We start from the raw sequence: 16983 nt of genomic DNA, 5'->3' as shown, positions 1-16983 counted from the left end.
TACCTGGCGATGCGATAATTTTCCTCTTTCATTGAAGACACTTAACGTTTTGAAACATTCACTTGTTTTGTATCATTCAGTGAAAATTAATTAGATGTTTACTAAAGTATTTATATATGTTAAAGAATTCCAAAATTTTCCAAATAGGTAATTTCTTAATTATTTATATTTAGACCAGAGGAAAACGTGGACACCTACGCCATGTTAATTAGAGGATGCGTTCTTCTTTTAACAATTTTAGCAATTTGCTCACAGAGGATGTTGTAGAATTTAGACATGCTGCTCCAATATATAGCTTGATTCGAAGATATTAGGAGCCAGAGGCACCACTTACGTTTAAATCGATCCATTTTTATATTCTTTTTGGACACTTTTTTGAATGAAAAATTAAATTAAAATAGAACCACAGACACCTCTACTTACATGGTGGTCATGCCAATCAATGAATAAAACAAAACGTGCTTTTAAAATTGCAAGTGACTATGCAAAAATTTAAATAATAAAAACAAATGGCATCTAATGTCTCATTGAAAGATTTACTAGAAGAGTGAATTTGTAACTCTTTCTTACTACTAGCCAACCTTATTCGGGAAATTAAAGCTATCGCATAATCATGCATTCAGTGAGTGGTTTTCCATCTCTTTAGTAATCTGCATACTCAACCCACTTATTATACTCGATGCACTTTGAGCCTTGAGATATTGTAATCTGCATGCGTTTGGCTAAATGCAACCTATATATGGTGTAAACTCCATTAATGAACGTCACCCATGTACTTCACTATTTGAGCTGTAAAACACCACTTAAATATTTGATTTTGGTGTCAAATATGAGTTGTAACTCACTCACTAAACAATGGTTATATGTGGTTGATAAAGCTCACTATTTGCGTTTTATCTACAACAATTTATAAATTTTGTTTACGTAACCTCTAGAGTCATTTATTTAATCATGTAGATGCATTCCTCTTCGGATGGCACTTGATCAGTATTAATTGAATTAACAAACAGTGGGTGTCTGATATATTTATTTAAGTAATCATATGAAATATTAAAACGATATATGCCTAGAGTATATATGTGAAAATTATTTTTTAACATCAAAGTGAGGTAAGAAAAGGTTATAAAATATTGTAATATATGTATCATCTAATCTTGCATGTGACTATTTGTTATTTATTAATATTTTGACTTGTTTGCAATTTTAATTCTATACCTTAATATATATTATATAATTTTAGTCTTCTTAATTTTAATTGTTCATATTTAATCTTTCTATTTTTTAAATATTTAAATTAAAATTTATACTTTAAAAATTTATTCAATAATTAATAAAATATAATGGGAGTATGATATCTTATTAATTTATATAAATAAATAACAGAAAATATTTAAATAAAAAATAAAATAAAATGCATAAAATATTATTAAAAAAACCTTTTTATTTGTATTTAATTATTTTATTTGTTTATTTATAAATTTACATAGATAAATGATATATTAGTATTTTTAAAATAATTTCATAAACGAAAAATATTAGAATCTCTCTCACATATTTTATAGTATAATTATTAATCGCTATCTATTTATAGTCATTATTCAATTATTTTTAAAAATTAATGATATGATCAATAAATAATGAATAATTTTCATATTAATCAGAGTCCAGATAACTGATGTGGTATTGGAAAAAGAAATATAATAAAGTATAATAAAATAAATTTCTTTAAACATAACATTGAATTATGTATTCAATCAAGTTATAATAAAACTATTTACATAAGCAATATTAATTACAATAATAATGCTATGAATGTATTAGCAAAAAAAAAAATAATGCTATGAATGTTAATTACAAAAAAATTACTAGTAATAAAATTATTATTTAAATACGAAAATTACAATTACTGAACTAACTTTATTTGAGAAAAAAAAGTTCCAAAATACTTTATATATGCTTTTTGAGTTGTAACACTGTATTAAGCGGGAGGTGATTCACGGGACGTCATCGATGACCATAATTCGAATTATCTGACATTGCTACACAGGTCCTGTCTGGACAAGTTTATATATATATATATATAAGTATTATTTTAAAATCTGAAATGTAGGTACTGGCTAGTGAACATCTGAATTATCCAATTAACTTAATTTTTAATGTTTACATCTATCTTACTTGAGTTATCAGTAAACCAAATAAATCTCTTTCCATATATTTGGTACCATGCATCTTCATTCTCTAATTGTCACTGAGATTCAATTCCTCATCTTTTCAGCTCCATTTATCACTTTGGAACCATTACTACAAATCTATACCAACATTACAAAACTCTCCTTTAAATACATTTAGATTTTACAATGAGATCAGTTTTTTCGATGGTATTAATTGCACATATATTATTCATTTTTAAATAACATCAAAACAAATTCAAATACATCATAGATATAACTCTTAAGTGTGTGTGTATTTTCATGTGTTTTCTTATTTTTTAAATATCTGTAACTATTATTGACTTTTCTTATAAAAAAAAAAAAAAGATTTCAACGCGATTTTCAGGCTCACACGTATTGCACTTAAATCTAGTTAATTATTATAACCCCTATGAGTGCGTTGTGTAAAGGAAGGTTTCTTTGGTACACTAGGGGAAGTTTTTAGTATTTGATGAATTCCAATGTCAATATATACCCTTTGATACTAACTTAAAAATATAGTTAAGGCTTCTTTGATTAGTGAAAAGATGAAGGTTGGTGCAGTATGTTGCAATTTGTTGTTCATCACCTCTTGCCTTTTACTGATCTCAGGTTTCCATCTGTCTCTGTCCCTCCCTAGCTTTCTTTCTGGGGCTAAATGTTTACACATTCTAATATATCTTCTTAAAATGTGCAGGGCATGGCGTCTATTCCATGTATTATGATTATTCTGCTCCTACAGAGGCAATAACACTTCCTCATAAATAATTTCATACACTAACCAGGAAACTAAAATATTGTTTTCTAAGTTGCAAAATGTTTTCCATATGTACCGTTTTCTTCTTAGGTTCCACCATTCTAGAATACAGAATAATTTTATTTTACAAGATAAGCCATAATAAATATAATTTTGTATTAGTTTCTGTCAGCAATTGTAACACAGACCTACTTGTGTTGTCAATGAAGCAGTGTTTGGTTGAACCTGAGAGAGCACAGTATGAAGGAGGGATTATAGTAAATCCAGGATTTGATCACAACATAGAGGGTTGGACTGTGTTTGGAAATGGAGCAATTGAGGAACGAATATCTAATGAAGGCAATAGATTCATTGTTGCCCGCAAGAGAACACAACCAATTGATAGTTTCTCACAGCAGGTTCAACTTAAGAAAGGAATGCTTTACATCTTTTCTGGTAACTTGTTTTCCTCTTTTGTAAACTTTGAAAACGTTATAAAACCATATTCAATAAAAACAGAAGGTCAATATTTTAATAAAGACAAATTTATTTATGTAACAAAAAATTAGTATAACAAGTTCATTTTATGAATGTTACCATCTTGGCCATTACTCCCTTCGTTTAATATTATTTGTCTTTTAAAATAATATATTTGTTTTAAAAAATATCAATTTCACTAACAAAATGACTCTTTGACATAAAAATGCTTATTTAAAGAGGTAGAATATAATAAGAATATATTTAAGTATTTAGACAAAATATCAATAAATCAAGATAGCATTGAAAAAAAAAAAAGCTTCTTTAATAACATATAACATGAGATAAATAATTTTATAAATTGACCAATATTTTGATATAAACTAAAAAGTCTAGAGCGGCATATAACATGAATCGGAAGAAGTATTTTTCTTTTTGAAATTTTATGAATGATTATTTTTCTTCCCCTCTCCACATTCAGCATGGTTTCAGGTCAGTGAAGGAAGTGACACTGTGACAGTTTTATTTAAAACGAATGGAAGTGAAGTGGTACGAGGTGGCCATGTGGTAGCAAAGCATGGATGCTGGAGTCTCCTTAAAGGAGGCATTGTTGCAAACTTTTCAAGTCCTGCTGAGATTTTTTTTGAGGTGAAGAACATTCTCGAATCTGGATTGCTAGTCAATAATTTCAGAAACAAGAAAAAAATTATCTAATATTTTTATAGGGCCTCTGTGATCATCACTTATCACTCTTCTCCCCTAATTGTTCTGTTAAGGATGAAATAACATGCCCAAGAGACAAAAATCTAACTAACCAGCTGCTCCTATGTGCAAATGCAGAGGAATGATAATTATATGAGTTTATATTCAATTATTTATTTTAAGAATTTGTAATTTTTTATTCTTGGGTATAAAATGCATGTAAATTGTAGAATCAAAGGAATCATAGATGCTTGGAAGTTGCATGAGATCCATAATCAAGAGAGAAAAAGAAAATGGTCAAAGGGGCCGTTTTTATGTTCTTATAAATACCTGTTAAGTTTTGTTAACTGAAATTTCTTGAAAAATGCAGAGCAAGAATTCCACTGTGGAAATATGGGCTGACAATGTCTCCTTACAGCCATTCACTAAAGAGCAATGGAGATCACATCAAGACGCCAGCATTGAAAGGGTAAGCTACCACGAATATCAACCTCTTTTCTTTTTTTTCATAGATATTGGAATTTACATTGAAAACCGGTTCTTCTTTTATACTTTCACATAGATCCAAGTTCTTTACATCAGAGGAAACATCATTTCTTTTATTTTTTTTACTATTACTAAAATGAAACGCACCAATTGTTTGTCATGCATGTGTGACTAAGAGGACTGAAAACAAGAGGAGGTCTGAAGTACAATATTTTAACACAATCTTTGCTGTAAGCTTAAATTTATTAAAAACTAAAAAAAATATAAGTAAAAAATATCAGATTAAGAACAAGACTCACGTAAATTTTTTATTTCTAATAAATTTTAGCGTGTGATAAAAGAGTGTGCTTAAAAGTGTTAAATAATGATTTGCTAGTATTTTCGTGAAAACAATAGCAAAGCAAATTGCAGAGACAAAATCAGTAGTAAACTGTAAAAGAAGAAAGAAAATAATGAGTCTTGACATATAATTAACCTGCAGGTACGTAAGAGAAGGGTGAGATTCAAGATAACTCATATAAATGAAACAGCATTGGAAGGAGCAAAAGTGGAGGCCCAACCACTTAAGATGAACTTCCCATTTGGATGTGGAATGAACCATAATATCCTCACAAACAAAGAATACCAGAATTGGTTTGTGTCAAGATTCAAATTCACAACTTTCACCAATGAGATGAAGTGGTATAGCACAGAGATTATTGAAGGCCAGGAAAACTACACCATAGCAGATGCAATGCTGAAATTCGCCAAAGATAATGGCATTTCAGTCAGAGGTCACAACATTTTCTGGGACAATGAAAAATTTCAACCTGAATGGGTTAAGACCCTATCACCTGAGGAACTAAGCGAAGCAGCATCAAAAAGATTAAAATCAGTGGTTTCAAGATACAAAGGAGAACTCATTGCATGGGATGTGATGAATGAGAATCTCCACTTCTGCTTTTATGAGGACAAACTCGGTGAAAATGCCTCTGCAGAGGCTTTTGCAGCAACTTACCAACTTGATCCAGAACCAAACTTATTCTTGAATGAGTATAACACCATTGAATATAGTAGAGATGAGATTGCCAGCCCACACAATGTTCTGTCGAAACTCAGGAGTATTATGAACTATCCTGGAAATAGAGAAATACCAGTAGCAATAGGGTTGCAAGGCCACTTTACCCCTGGTCAGCCAAATATTGCTTACATGAGATCAGGCCTAGATCTTCTTGCTTCAGCTCAAGTTCCAATATGGCTCACAGAAGCTAGCGTGGATTCAGACCCAAATGCGGTAATTTTCTCAACTTAACAGAAACTTCTGCATGTTACAATCTAAAGCATTTGACTAAACAAACAACGTAAATATTTTGCTTAACAAATTTTACTATACCAGAGTTTATTATTGTATATTTGTCTATAAAATTTATTAACAAACTCTATTAAAAAGACATATTAAAACAAGTTTATTTTAAAAATATGCATTTTATTTTGATCAGTTTATTGACATAAATTAATATATATAAGTTTTTTTTAATAAATTTAATGCATGTTTAGTTTAACTTGTTTTGAGAAAATAATCTCTTTTTATTTTTTATTTTTGTGAGAGAGCTTTTGAAAAATAAACAATTATTTCTCTAAAAAAAGAAAATCTAAATATGCATTTAAAGTTTGTATTAGTTGTTTTAAACGATTCTTTAATATTAAAAAAAAATCATTTCATCTTCTTTTTTTATATTAGGAAAAAGAAAAAAGAAAGAAACAGTAAAACAAAAAATCAATATACCAAGTGATTGCAATACCTTCACAATTTTGTTATTCTTGTTTGTTGAGAAGGCAGAGTACTTCGAAGAGATACTAAGGGAGGGTTACTCTCATCCTTCTGTTAATGGGATTATAATGTTTGCTGGTCCATCACAAGCTGGTTTCAACAACACTCCCCTAGCAGATGAAAATTTCAAAAGCACTGCAGCTGGAGATGTTGTGGACAAGTTGATTGCTGAGTGGGGAATAATAAGGCCTCATTTTGCCACAGCAGATAGCAGAGGATTTGTAGATGTTTCATTGCATCATGGAGATTATGATGTAACTGTTACACATCCTCTAACCCACACTTCTGAAACACTGAAACTAAGTGTAAGGAAAGATTTTTCACTGGAAACCATCCACGTGAAAATGCATGGGTAATGAACTATTGCCTTCTATTACTTTTGAACCATGCAGTCATTGCATGTGTACATTTCGAAATATTATAATAAAATGGCATGCAGCATCATGCTTGATCATTATTCATGCTTACCAAATCGATCCATCATTAGTGCTCTTCCTCCACTTCAACATAAACCATATACAAGTAATTATGATACATTTCAGTTTTTGCAACATCTTTTATAATTTCTTTCTTTATTGCATTAGTTATCTTTCTTTTTTATCTCCCTTATGTAGGAATAAATTGAGTTGAATCTAATTATATGAATCTAGAATATCAATTGTGAAGTAATGATAAAATCACTTACTTGTTGTAGACATTGTAAATTATATCGTAAATGATCTACACGTGCGAATTCTTTTGTGAGTGAAAAGTCAAGATCTTCCTTTGTTTTATCACTCTCTTCTAATCTTAGGTTCTCAATGGGGCAAACCTAAAGAGCAGTGGAATGTGTTTCCTTGACGGCAAAGGGGACTTAGTCATTGTATTTATTAATCCTAGGCACTTCCCATCATAAACCTAGAGGTTAGGCCCACACTATATTCCACATAGATCAGTATTAAGTGTCCAAAGCTCATAAGTAATTAATCACATTATTAATAGGCTTAAACATCATAGAAATGGATCACAATATTAGCCTGTTTTTAATAAAATAAAAATCACAATTGATTGTAACCCATAAATAAATTTTAATAAAAATTTCTAACACCTTAAATTATAAAATTCGTTGGTCAAAATTTTTGTATAAGTAGCATTCTCAAAAAAAAATTACTCAATTACTGTCATATCAAATCTTCAAAACATGATGCTAATATTTTTAAATTTAGATAAAAATTTAAAATGACACAATTTATAATGAGTTTATTTTTTAAGAATCAAAATATAATTTACACTAAACTTAAATATATATATATATATATATATGTATATAAAAAAATTATAATTTAAAATTAAGGATTCATGGACAGGGGAATCTCCTCGCAATTTTGTTTATTATTTAAAGATTATTTTATCAATATTGTGTGCGTGTGTATAAAGAAATATTATTTTTAAAGATAATTTATCCTTTTTACTAAACATTTTTAATAAATTATATGAAAAATATTTTTTTATGTAAAACATAATGGGGTTTAAGTAAGTATGTTTCTGTTTACAGTTTGAATTAATACTTACACTTTATAAATATATACTTAATTCATGTTTTCTTTAATTGAGACAAATGGTTAAGCATTTCAATAAAAATATGAAGGAATACTTTTAAAATAGTTAATGGTATTAAAGAAATACTTAGTCAAAGAAAATAAATAATTTGTAATTTTCAGTCAAGTGTAAAAATTGACATCATACAACCCCAAGAATAATAAAATGTAATTTACTAAAAAAAATCAAGAAATTAAAACATTCTTTAATATATTGAAATGAATTAAAGCTCGGTTTCATCTTAAGCGAGTGTAATTTATACCAAACTCCAAAGAACCAATCTTCAATTGCACGAATTTTAGTGAAAGGGATGTTGTACCAAAACCTGTAACTTGAAAAGAACACTTAAGACTTTCATTTATTATATCTCGAAGAGACCAGGAAAGATTGGACCCTGAAGCCTATCATCACCATTTTGAAGGAAGTTATGACAAAATCTTGTCACTTCCTCGTTCTTTCCCAATCTGGAAATTCAGCCAATTGTAATGTGCCTTATGCACTTGTGCAATTTAGGTTCTTATTTGTGTGTGTTTGTGTATGTGGTGCAAAGATGTGTACAATCAGTTAATGGAGATCCCTCCATTATAGTCTAATTATCATGTGAAAAAGATTTAAAAAGAAAGAAAAAAAGAAAGAAAGGCTATTCTTCATTATCAGAAAACATAATTTTTTTCCCATCACATCAAGGAAATACGATTTCTGGGTTCTGATGATTATATTAGTGCAGCCAAGGACAAAGGTAGATCCAAGTGAGAAAATTCTCAAAAAGCTAGTGAGTAGGCCGTGGAACATTTACAAGATCAAATAGCAAAAGGTTGATTCTTCAGGATCAGAACTCAATCAAGAAAAGTAAAGATTCTAATATTGTCATAAAGAAACTAATGAACAAGATTTTTTTAGTAATTTCCAAACTAAAAATGAACTCTTGTTAGAAATCTGCTACCAACCAGTGATCTAATCTAATAAATCGAAGTACAAAATAATGCTGCATAAAATTCTCAGAATATTATAGATAGAGTTCCTCCTATAATAGGCTCCTATTACATCAACTGAGAACTCTTTTGTGATCCAAAACAAAAATAAAATTAAACAAATTCCTAACAGCTAACTACAAAAATTGATCTTGATTTCAAAACCAGCTTTCCTACCTGTTCAACATTTAGCTGGACAAACTGCAAAAATGTGCAAAAATGTAGAAATAGATCAAAGTCACTTGTTTTGGGTTGGGTTTGAATTGCTTGGGGGAGCCTGCCTTAAACTTGTGGTTACTGATTTCTGAGGGGCTTCATGAGATATTTTCAATTTATCTAAACTTGAAGAGAACGAAGAGACGGGAGCTAGCACCTTCCGTGGTGGGCACCTACCTATGAGATTAGTTCTACTCTCTCCATTGATTGAAACTATAGAACAAATGATGAAATGAGTGAGAATAATAACAAAGAGACCCAACAAAGCACGTTGAGTGGTTTTCATAGCAGGGTCTGACTGAAACATTAATTGAAGATAGTTGAAAGAAGCAAATTCCGGTGCTTGGAAGTTGAAACTATCCCCATAGAAACGTTGCAACACTTGTTTGTGTCTAAGATAGATGGGAATTAACAGGTGTGTCTCAAAGTAAAGCAATCTTTTTTATTAGCAATATGTTGGTGGTTGAAGAGTGAAGACTATAATGGGCAATGGAGAACAAAGAAGTTTTGATCTTGGACTCTGATCAAGCACTCAATTTACTAGAGTAATGCATATAGAGAGCGTTGGCTTGCACTACTTTAAAAGGATGAAATGAACGTATTTGAGATTTCTTTTGCCAATCAGTACTCAAAGCAGTATGAAAGATTCAGATTTAGGAAGAGGAAAGAAAGGAAGAAACATGGATTATTTGACCTGCCACGTCTTTGTAGTGTTGTGGGGTAGAACATGGAACGGAAGGAGCTTATCATGTGATCCTTAATCAAATCCCATACTTCTCTGACATTTCTACAATCTTTCCATCACATGTCAATATATATCATGTGACTAATCACATGATATAAAATGGGTTGCCTCATTTTGCTGATATTCTTGACCATAAAATATTACTTATGATTGTTTGTATTTCTGGTTAGTTTGACAGGCACAGCTAAACTTAGCTGGGTAAAATTACTTTCCAGGTACGTGAAGCTTCTTCTTCCTATGGGAAGCGTACTTTATTGCTCCATATGCAGCATTGACACTGTAGCGAGTTCATTATATTCCTAGAGTTCTTGCTAGTTACTACTTGCAATATATAGAACTCAATTAACGAATTAAACATATAATTGCTTATGCATAATGTTTATGAAAATAAGACATATTTATATTATGTGAGGAACAGCTATTATTTTCATGTGAATCCAGATATTATTGTATGTATACACGATGCTCTATATCTTACTGCAACTTTTTCGGGAACTCGTAGAGGTAAAAATCCTATAAATAACGGCATTTGCTCCATTAAAGTATGTACCCTTTTTTTTTATGTAGTTTTGAGGTCTTACGTAGATTTTCTAATAGAGGATGTGGTCTTTTTATTTGGTCTCAAATAGATAATGTAATCAAGTGGCTCCTGAATGTTGTTTTTAATAATGGAAGCTTTGTTATCAAGTGTCTCTCACTTGATTAGAATCAAATTTGCATGTGAGACTGCATAGCTTCAATATTCTTTCTGCTGAGAAAAACATATGGTCTATGTCAGCAAGAATAAAATAGAATTTGTACAACTAACCGTAACAAAATATTTTAATTAAAGATTAATTGGTTAGTTCAATCAAATTGGTTCAGCAATAGTAATCTGGATCAGAGCAGTAACAAAAAATACTGTAATCTGAAACCGAGACACTCTTCTTATGGTTATTTTGCTCTTTGCTTTACTATTTGTTTGGTCACGTGACAGAAGAAAACTCGTTCTGATCGGAAGAGAAGTTTAATTGATGTTTGTAGCATCAACAGCCAACCAAATAGGTTCAACATCATAACAATCCCGCAACATATTGAGCATAATCTTAATATCTGATTTGATTTTCCTCACCTGATCTTTAATATACGTGTTTCTATCATTTAACTCACAATATATTATCTAAATCTTGGGATCAAACAATTGAATTAGGTTGATCATTATCAGCTACTAATCAATCACAAAAATTCAGGGGAAAAAAATGCAGAAGAATGTACATGATTTGACCAATTTACGTCTCATATAAACAACCGTGTAAGAATGATTGTGTAAGATAAAACAAAAGTTACACAACTATCTGTTACAGTTACATCTCATTCAGTTTTGTTTTTATCAAAAAATATAGAAGCATCCTCCTTCCATACCAGGTTATTATAACCAAATATTCTAGCAAAAGATGAAATTAACTGCTCCTGTATTATTTCCTCTCCAGGAAGGACAAGATCTGTCTCCCTTCTCAAAGATGTCACTTCTTTATCAGTAATTCCACAGGGAACAATATGACTGAAGTATCTCAAATCAGGATCAATGTTAAAAGCCATCCCATGGGAAGTGATTCCATTCGATATGCGAACACCTATTGCACCAATCTTCCTTTCTCCTACCCACACCCCAGTCTCACCAGACTGTCCAGGACTAGCTTTTACACCATAAAGGGCAGCAAGTTCAATCATGGTTAACTCAATTTTTTCTACAAAACTTCTAGCACCAATTCCCATTTCGCGAAGTGATATGATAGGGTATAGAATGGCTTGGTGTGGACCATGAAATGTAATATCTCCTCCCCTTTGTGTGTGGTGAAGTTCAGCTCCAATTTGTTCCAAATCTGATTGGGGGATTAATAAATTGTGAACAGTTTGTCTTTTGCCAACAGTGTATGTAGGTGGGTGTTGCAAAGACAGAAGAGTATCACATATCCTATGAGATTTTCTATCCAAGACCAGTTTTTCCTGCAGTTTCAATGCATCCAAATAGTTGACAACTCCCAGTTTCCAGACTTCAAGGCTTCGCAAAACCCTCATTCCCTATTCATAGCGACATTATTAATTACATACATGACCTACTCTTATGCCAAGAGAATTAATGAGGAAGACAGTAACAAGTAAGGAAGAGGCAAGAGAATTAAACTTTCTAGCAGATAATTGCTTATTTTTCAAAAGCTAGAATGGATAAAAATAACGATTAATTAACCAAACATGGATCAAGCATTATCACAAACGGGGAATTTATGAACCGTACCAAAAAGGTTTCTTCTCAAACGGTTGAGTGGGAACAGCAACTATTCCTCTGTCTGCGATCTCAAATTTTCTTCCGTTCCTATCCCTTCTACTTAGCTTTGCGTTGGGCTTGTTCCCAGTGAGCCCGATGGGCCTTTTTGCTGGTTATTGAATCACCAAAACCTAAAAGCTCCACTCGACTAAAACAACAAAACTCCAAATACTGGTTTCAGTCCAATAAATAGGTTGACCAAAAAAATGAAGAATTAATTTATTAAAAATTATGTGTGCCTCATACTTCTCATTTATATTTATATTTTCTTATTTTTAATAACTTTTTATAATTTTAATCAACAGTTAAGAGTATGTTAAAAAAATTGTATTATTAATATTTTTCTTACTATTAATATATAACAAATATATTTAATTTAAAAATATAACAGTTTTTCAACTTTATGAAAAATGAAAAAATATTATTTTTCAAATTTTAAAATTATAATTTTCAAGTAGTAATTTTTTTCTAATCAGTATGTTATAAATACTGATTAATATTTAAATATGAGATGAATATTTTTTTTATAATTTTAAATTAATATCTTAAAGACCGTGGTTCTCAATGTATTTTTCTTATTAAAAAGTGATGGAAAATGCCGACAAAAGCATATTCTTAATTGTTGAGTTGAGTAGTTGACAACTTATCTGAAACTGTTGTTTGGGAGCTTAGTTCAGCGGTCGGCACCGTCCACTCATAGTCCCCTCTCCAATATATCCAAAATTTACTTAAAAAAAAAAAGAGCAACTTTTGTTTGGTACCTTTGTGTAGTGTGCTTTTTTATTGGAAAATGTATTCCACGTGTCTAATATACATTCCGTTTTACAGGGAATGTTTTCAATTTAGTTTTCTTTTTGAGAAATTTAAAATTATTAATTATCTTATTATTTTACATATGTTTAGGAAATAATATTTTTCTTACAAAAAATAATACTCCGTGTTTGGTTTTTTGCAATGTTGTATTGGATCTAATTAAATTTATCGTTATTTGGTGTTTAATAAATTTTTTACGTATAAATATCTAAAAAAAAAAATCTAAAATAAAAAAGAAGTAAAAAAAATACCCCGCTTTAAATCTAGAAAAATAATTTTCAATATATCAAACGTTTTTTTTATTATGCGTACACGTAAGACGGAGTTTTCTAGTCGTACTTTTTGAAAGAGAGGAAGGTGAGGGGCTAACATATAGAGAAGTGCTGAGAATTGAAATCGAAAGGAAGACATTTACGTCTGATCAATGGGGTTGTGGTTGTGGGAAGCCTTCGTGAATTGGTTGCGAAGGTTTACCTTCTTCTCTCTTTCTTTTCTTTCTCGTTTTTACATAATTTTTAAAACTTGTATTGCTTTGCTTGTTTTCACGAATGATCAATCACATGAAACTTAAGGTAAAAAAAAGACCATGTAGTGTGGATTGTGTTAGTCCATGAGTAGTTTTAAGTAAGTGCATAAGTGAAAAAGCACTAATCGAGTACGAGAGGGTCCTTTTGAGTTTTGAGCTCCATGCATTGCATACCGATACTGTGGAATTCTTTTATTTCCAATTATTTCATTACTTGTGAAGGGTTTAATTGGGGCCAAGTCCTTACCTTTCTTAGTGTTTCTGAGAGATTGGTGATGTGATGATTAACTGAAATGCTCCTTTTGTTTCTGTAATATTTCATTCAACAGGATCGAGTGACCTTTATGGTGTGCTTATTATTATTATTATTATTATCATCATTATTATTTAATTTGTTTCTTTCTCTTGCCGAACGGTAGTCTCTTTTTCAAGCATGAAATGGAGTTGTCTTTGATTGGTCTTCAGAATGCTGGGAAAACATCACTTGTAAATGTTATTGCAGTATGTAACTAGACCTACATGATTAATTTTCCATTTTATTTCTTCCTTTCCTACCTTGCTGATGCCTGGTTTATGTTTGGTTCCTTTTGCTGAAGACTGGTGGATATAGTGAGGACATGATTCCCACGGTACACTATCTTTCTTTAATCACTGTAACTGTTCAACTGGGGCATGTCGTGCTGCATCCTAGATGTTTTGTTCTATTCCCACAAATTTTTGCTTAATTATTTCTCTGCTAAGTTAATTGCTGAAGTTGTTGTCTACAGGTAGGATTTAATATGAAAAAGGTAACCAAAGGGAACGTGACTATAAAGTTATGGGACCTTGGAGGTCAACCAAGGTTTCGCAGTATGTGGGAGAGATACTGCCGTGCTGTTTCAGCTATTGTGTATTACCTCTAACACTGTGAAACACTCAATCATTGCATCAGTGACTGAATTACTGTCCTTTCTTAACTACAAAAAAATTTCATATGCCCTTCTTACCAAAATATGTCAAAACACTGCCTTTTGTCTCATTTGGTTCAATATTTTCTGCTATAATATTTTTTTTTTTCACTTTTAAAGAAATAAGAATGAGAAACTTCAAATTTGACAACTGAAAAAGTAATCCCAAAAAAATTTGTAATTAGAAAAGGATGAAGTATGATACTTTGTTTAACATGAAGTTAGTATATATTTTTCCCATACTGAAATCTATGAATGATCGTTCAATTTAACCTTCTAAATAAGTTCCCATGAACAATCTGGCTGCAAACCTCACCTTGCAGCTCTATGTCTCAGAGATTTATTGAGATCAGCATGAACTCCCGCTCTCTGCCATGTGGCATTGCACCATGTTATTTTCCAGCCAGCAGAGTATATAAAATAGAGTGACACGTCACTTGATCATAGACCACATCACCATCGCAGAAGGAATTAATTGCATCAATGTGAAAAATGAAAACTATTAGGATAATATGATTACAATTGAAAGGAGTACCAAAATTGAATTTTAGTGAAACTAAGATTGCTTAAAGTGTAATTGAGTCTTTATTGTTTCCATCCAAGGCATCACAGATTTCAACTTTATACTTTGTGTTTTCCTGTATTGTTGTATAATTTTCATTTTAGTTTTTATCTATATGATCAAAATCTTATAGAGTATGAATATCATCAATTTTTTATGGTGGGAGCTGCAGTTATGTTGTTGATGCAGCTGATCACGACAACTTACCTGACTCTAAAAGTGAACTTCATGACTTGTTGAATAAACCTTCTTTAAATGGGATTCCTGTGCTGATTTTGGGTAACAAGATTGACAAACCAGAGGCTTTGTCTAAGCAAGACCTAACAGAGCAAATGTAAGTATTGTGTCCAGATGTATAATATGGTCAGATGTACCTAGCCAAGTTGAGTATGATATTGACTAAAGCAAAAGTTTGCTTAAACATTTCTATTATGATAAAGTACAAATTACTAGTCAAATCACGCCATTTCAAATGACTTTAGCTGCTAATTTATTATCATCTTTACTTTTGCTACCTTAAGAATACCCCACTAAGTAATGTTCATTATTTTGTCTGCACCCAGTAATTTTATTTAAACAATTTAGCTTTCAGAATGTACTTGACTTCTAATATTGTTTCATATGTGCAGGGGTCTCAAATCCATCAATGATAGAGAAGTTTGTTGCTTCATGGTCTCTTGTAAAAACTCCACCAATATTGATACAGTCGTTGATTGGCTTGTAAAACATTCTAAATCAAAGAACTGAAGCTTAAGTTCTTCCTATAAATCTATTTGCATGTTGTATTATAGACGCATTGAGCTTATTGAAGCGACTTCTGTTTGTATGATACTAGTTTCTATTTTCTATTTTTTCATCACATCAAACAACATGTGATTTGATATGTAGGTTATTATGAAATACATCTCAAGTGTTGTAAATTTAATGTAAGACAATTGCTAATGCTACATGTATAATGAATTTGAATAAATATTTGTCTTCATCAATTTTTTTAAAGATTCATATTTTTGGGCCCTAGGCATCATGGACAACAATTCACTGCCTCCTTCCTTATTCAATTTTAAATCATGTAGTTGATTTAGCAATATTACTTCAGTTTATAATGTAGAGTTCAAATGTTGTGGTTAGACTTGAGATCACTCACCATATTCTTGGTGTTGTGACTGATGCTTGCTGCTCAACTGTAAAGGCTAATACAGGCAAGCTGTTAAGCCTGTGGTTTACATTGCAAGTATTCTTTTCTGATTTAAAATGCTGTGCATGTCTTTGTGGCTAGTCATTGACAAAACACACTTGTGAATAATAAATGTGCAGATAAATATGTAAAAATAGGGGCATTCCGAGAATCGAACTCGGGACCTCTCGCACCCAAAGCGAGAATCATACCACTAGACCAAATGCCCACATTGAAATGGTGAGAAGTAAGTCAAGTCTATGTCTACTTTCCTGTTAAATTTGTTTATGCATGCCACACTGTCTGCAGTTCTGTACTTTTGTAGCAAAACTGTAAACAAAAAACCAGATTTGCTTACCTGGATAGGCGATTGTTAGTCAATGTAACATGTTTTTCTAGTCAAGATATCAAAGAGATTTTACTTATTTGTCACTCTTTTTCCATTTTTTTTATTTTATATTTTCAGATCAAATATGACTTACAAGTTACAACACATTATTGTATTACATTTTCAGTGGCAATCTGCCCCTTGGTACTGAAAAACTTCCAGCCAAAATTGTCAATGTATCACATCATTCATCCCAACACACTCACATGCTGCCTCTGATGCTTATTGTTTAACTAATTAACAGGTCAAGCTTGTCAGCTTCAGAAGGCAGAATTTAAAAATAAAACTTGATGCTTGTTGACATTTAACTACACTAATTGACAAGTCATGTCAGGCTGCAAACTACGAGTCTGGTAAG

General features: G+C 31.2%; 3 protein-coding genes and 1 non-coding gene across 5 annotated transcripts; 2 read left to right on the top strand and 2 right to left on the bottom strand.

Moving 5' to 3' along the window:
- The first annotated feature begins 2737 nt into the window (after positions 1 to 2737).
- LOC113871864 (endo-1,4-beta-xylanase 5-like) lies at positions 2738 to 6756 on the top strand. The gene is made up of 7 exons (XM_027508958.1): positions 2738 to 2801; positions 2887 to 2933; positions 3159 to 3381; positions 3884 to 4050; positions 4475 to 4573; positions 5072 to 5863; positions 6406 to 6756. The coding sequence occupies exons 1-7, from the start codon at positions 2738 to 2740 to the stop codon at positions 6754 to 6756; spliced, it is 1743 nt and encodes a 580-aa protein (XP_027364759.1).
- A 4492-nt stretch (positions 6757 to 11248) lies between these two features.
- On the bottom strand, positions 11249 to 12244 carry LOC113873378 (octanoyltransferase LIP2, mitochondrial). The gene is made up of 2 exons (XM_027511476.1): positions 12186 to 12244; positions 11249 to 11971 (listed from the first exon to the last, which is right to left on the bottom strand). Exon 2 carries the CDS (start codon positions 11966 to 11968, stop codon positions 11261 to 11263), a length of 708 nt encoding a protein of 235 aa, XP_027367277.1. The 5' UTR covers positions 11969 to 11971; positions 12186 to 12244; the 3' UTR covers positions 11249 to 11260.
- Positions 12245 to 12953: 709 nt separating this feature from the next.
- Positions 12954 to 16046, top strand: LOC113872357 (ADP-ribosylation factor-like protein 8a). 2 transcript variants are annotated; one of them, XM_027509856.1, is made up of 7 exons: positions 12954 to 12972; positions 13380 to 13496; positions 13974 to 14055; positions 14151 to 14183; positions 14322 to 14443; positions 15236 to 15397; positions 15693 to 16046. In XM_027509856.1, the coding sequence occupies exons 2-7, from the start codon at positions 13453 to 13455 to the stop codon at positions 15808 to 15810; spliced, it is 561 nt and encodes a 186-aa protein (XP_027365657.1). In that variant the 5' UTR covers positions 12954 to 12972; positions 13380 to 13452; the 3' UTR covers positions 15811 to 16046. The 2 variants fall into 2 exon arrangements, with proteins under 2 accessions (XP_027365657.1, XP_027365658.1); XM_027509857.1 differs by lacking the exons at positions 12954 to 12972; positions 13974 to 14055 and having other exon boundaries at positions 13365 to 13496; positions 15693 to 15860.
- A 348-nt stretch (positions 16047 to 16394) lies between these two features.
- On the bottom strand, positions 16395 to 16466 carry TRNAP-UGG. Its single transcript has one exon. It is a non-coding gene; the product is annotated as a tRNA-Pro (tRNA).
- Positions 16467 to 16983: the final 517 nt, after the last annotated feature.

The sequence above is a fragment of the Abrus precatorius genome, unplaced genomic scaffold (assembly GCF_003935025.1).
Source record: "Abrus precatorius isolate BTA unplaced genomic scaffold, Abrus_2018 Scaffold7, whole genome shotgun sequence".
In the NCBI taxonomy this organism is placed as follows: domain Eukaryota; kingdom Viridiplantae; phylum Streptophyta; class Magnoliopsida; order Fabales; family Fabaceae; genus Abrus; species Abrus precatorius.
Note: the sequence above shows the minus strand (reverse complement) of the source record. Positions and strands in the feature narration are given on the sequence as shown.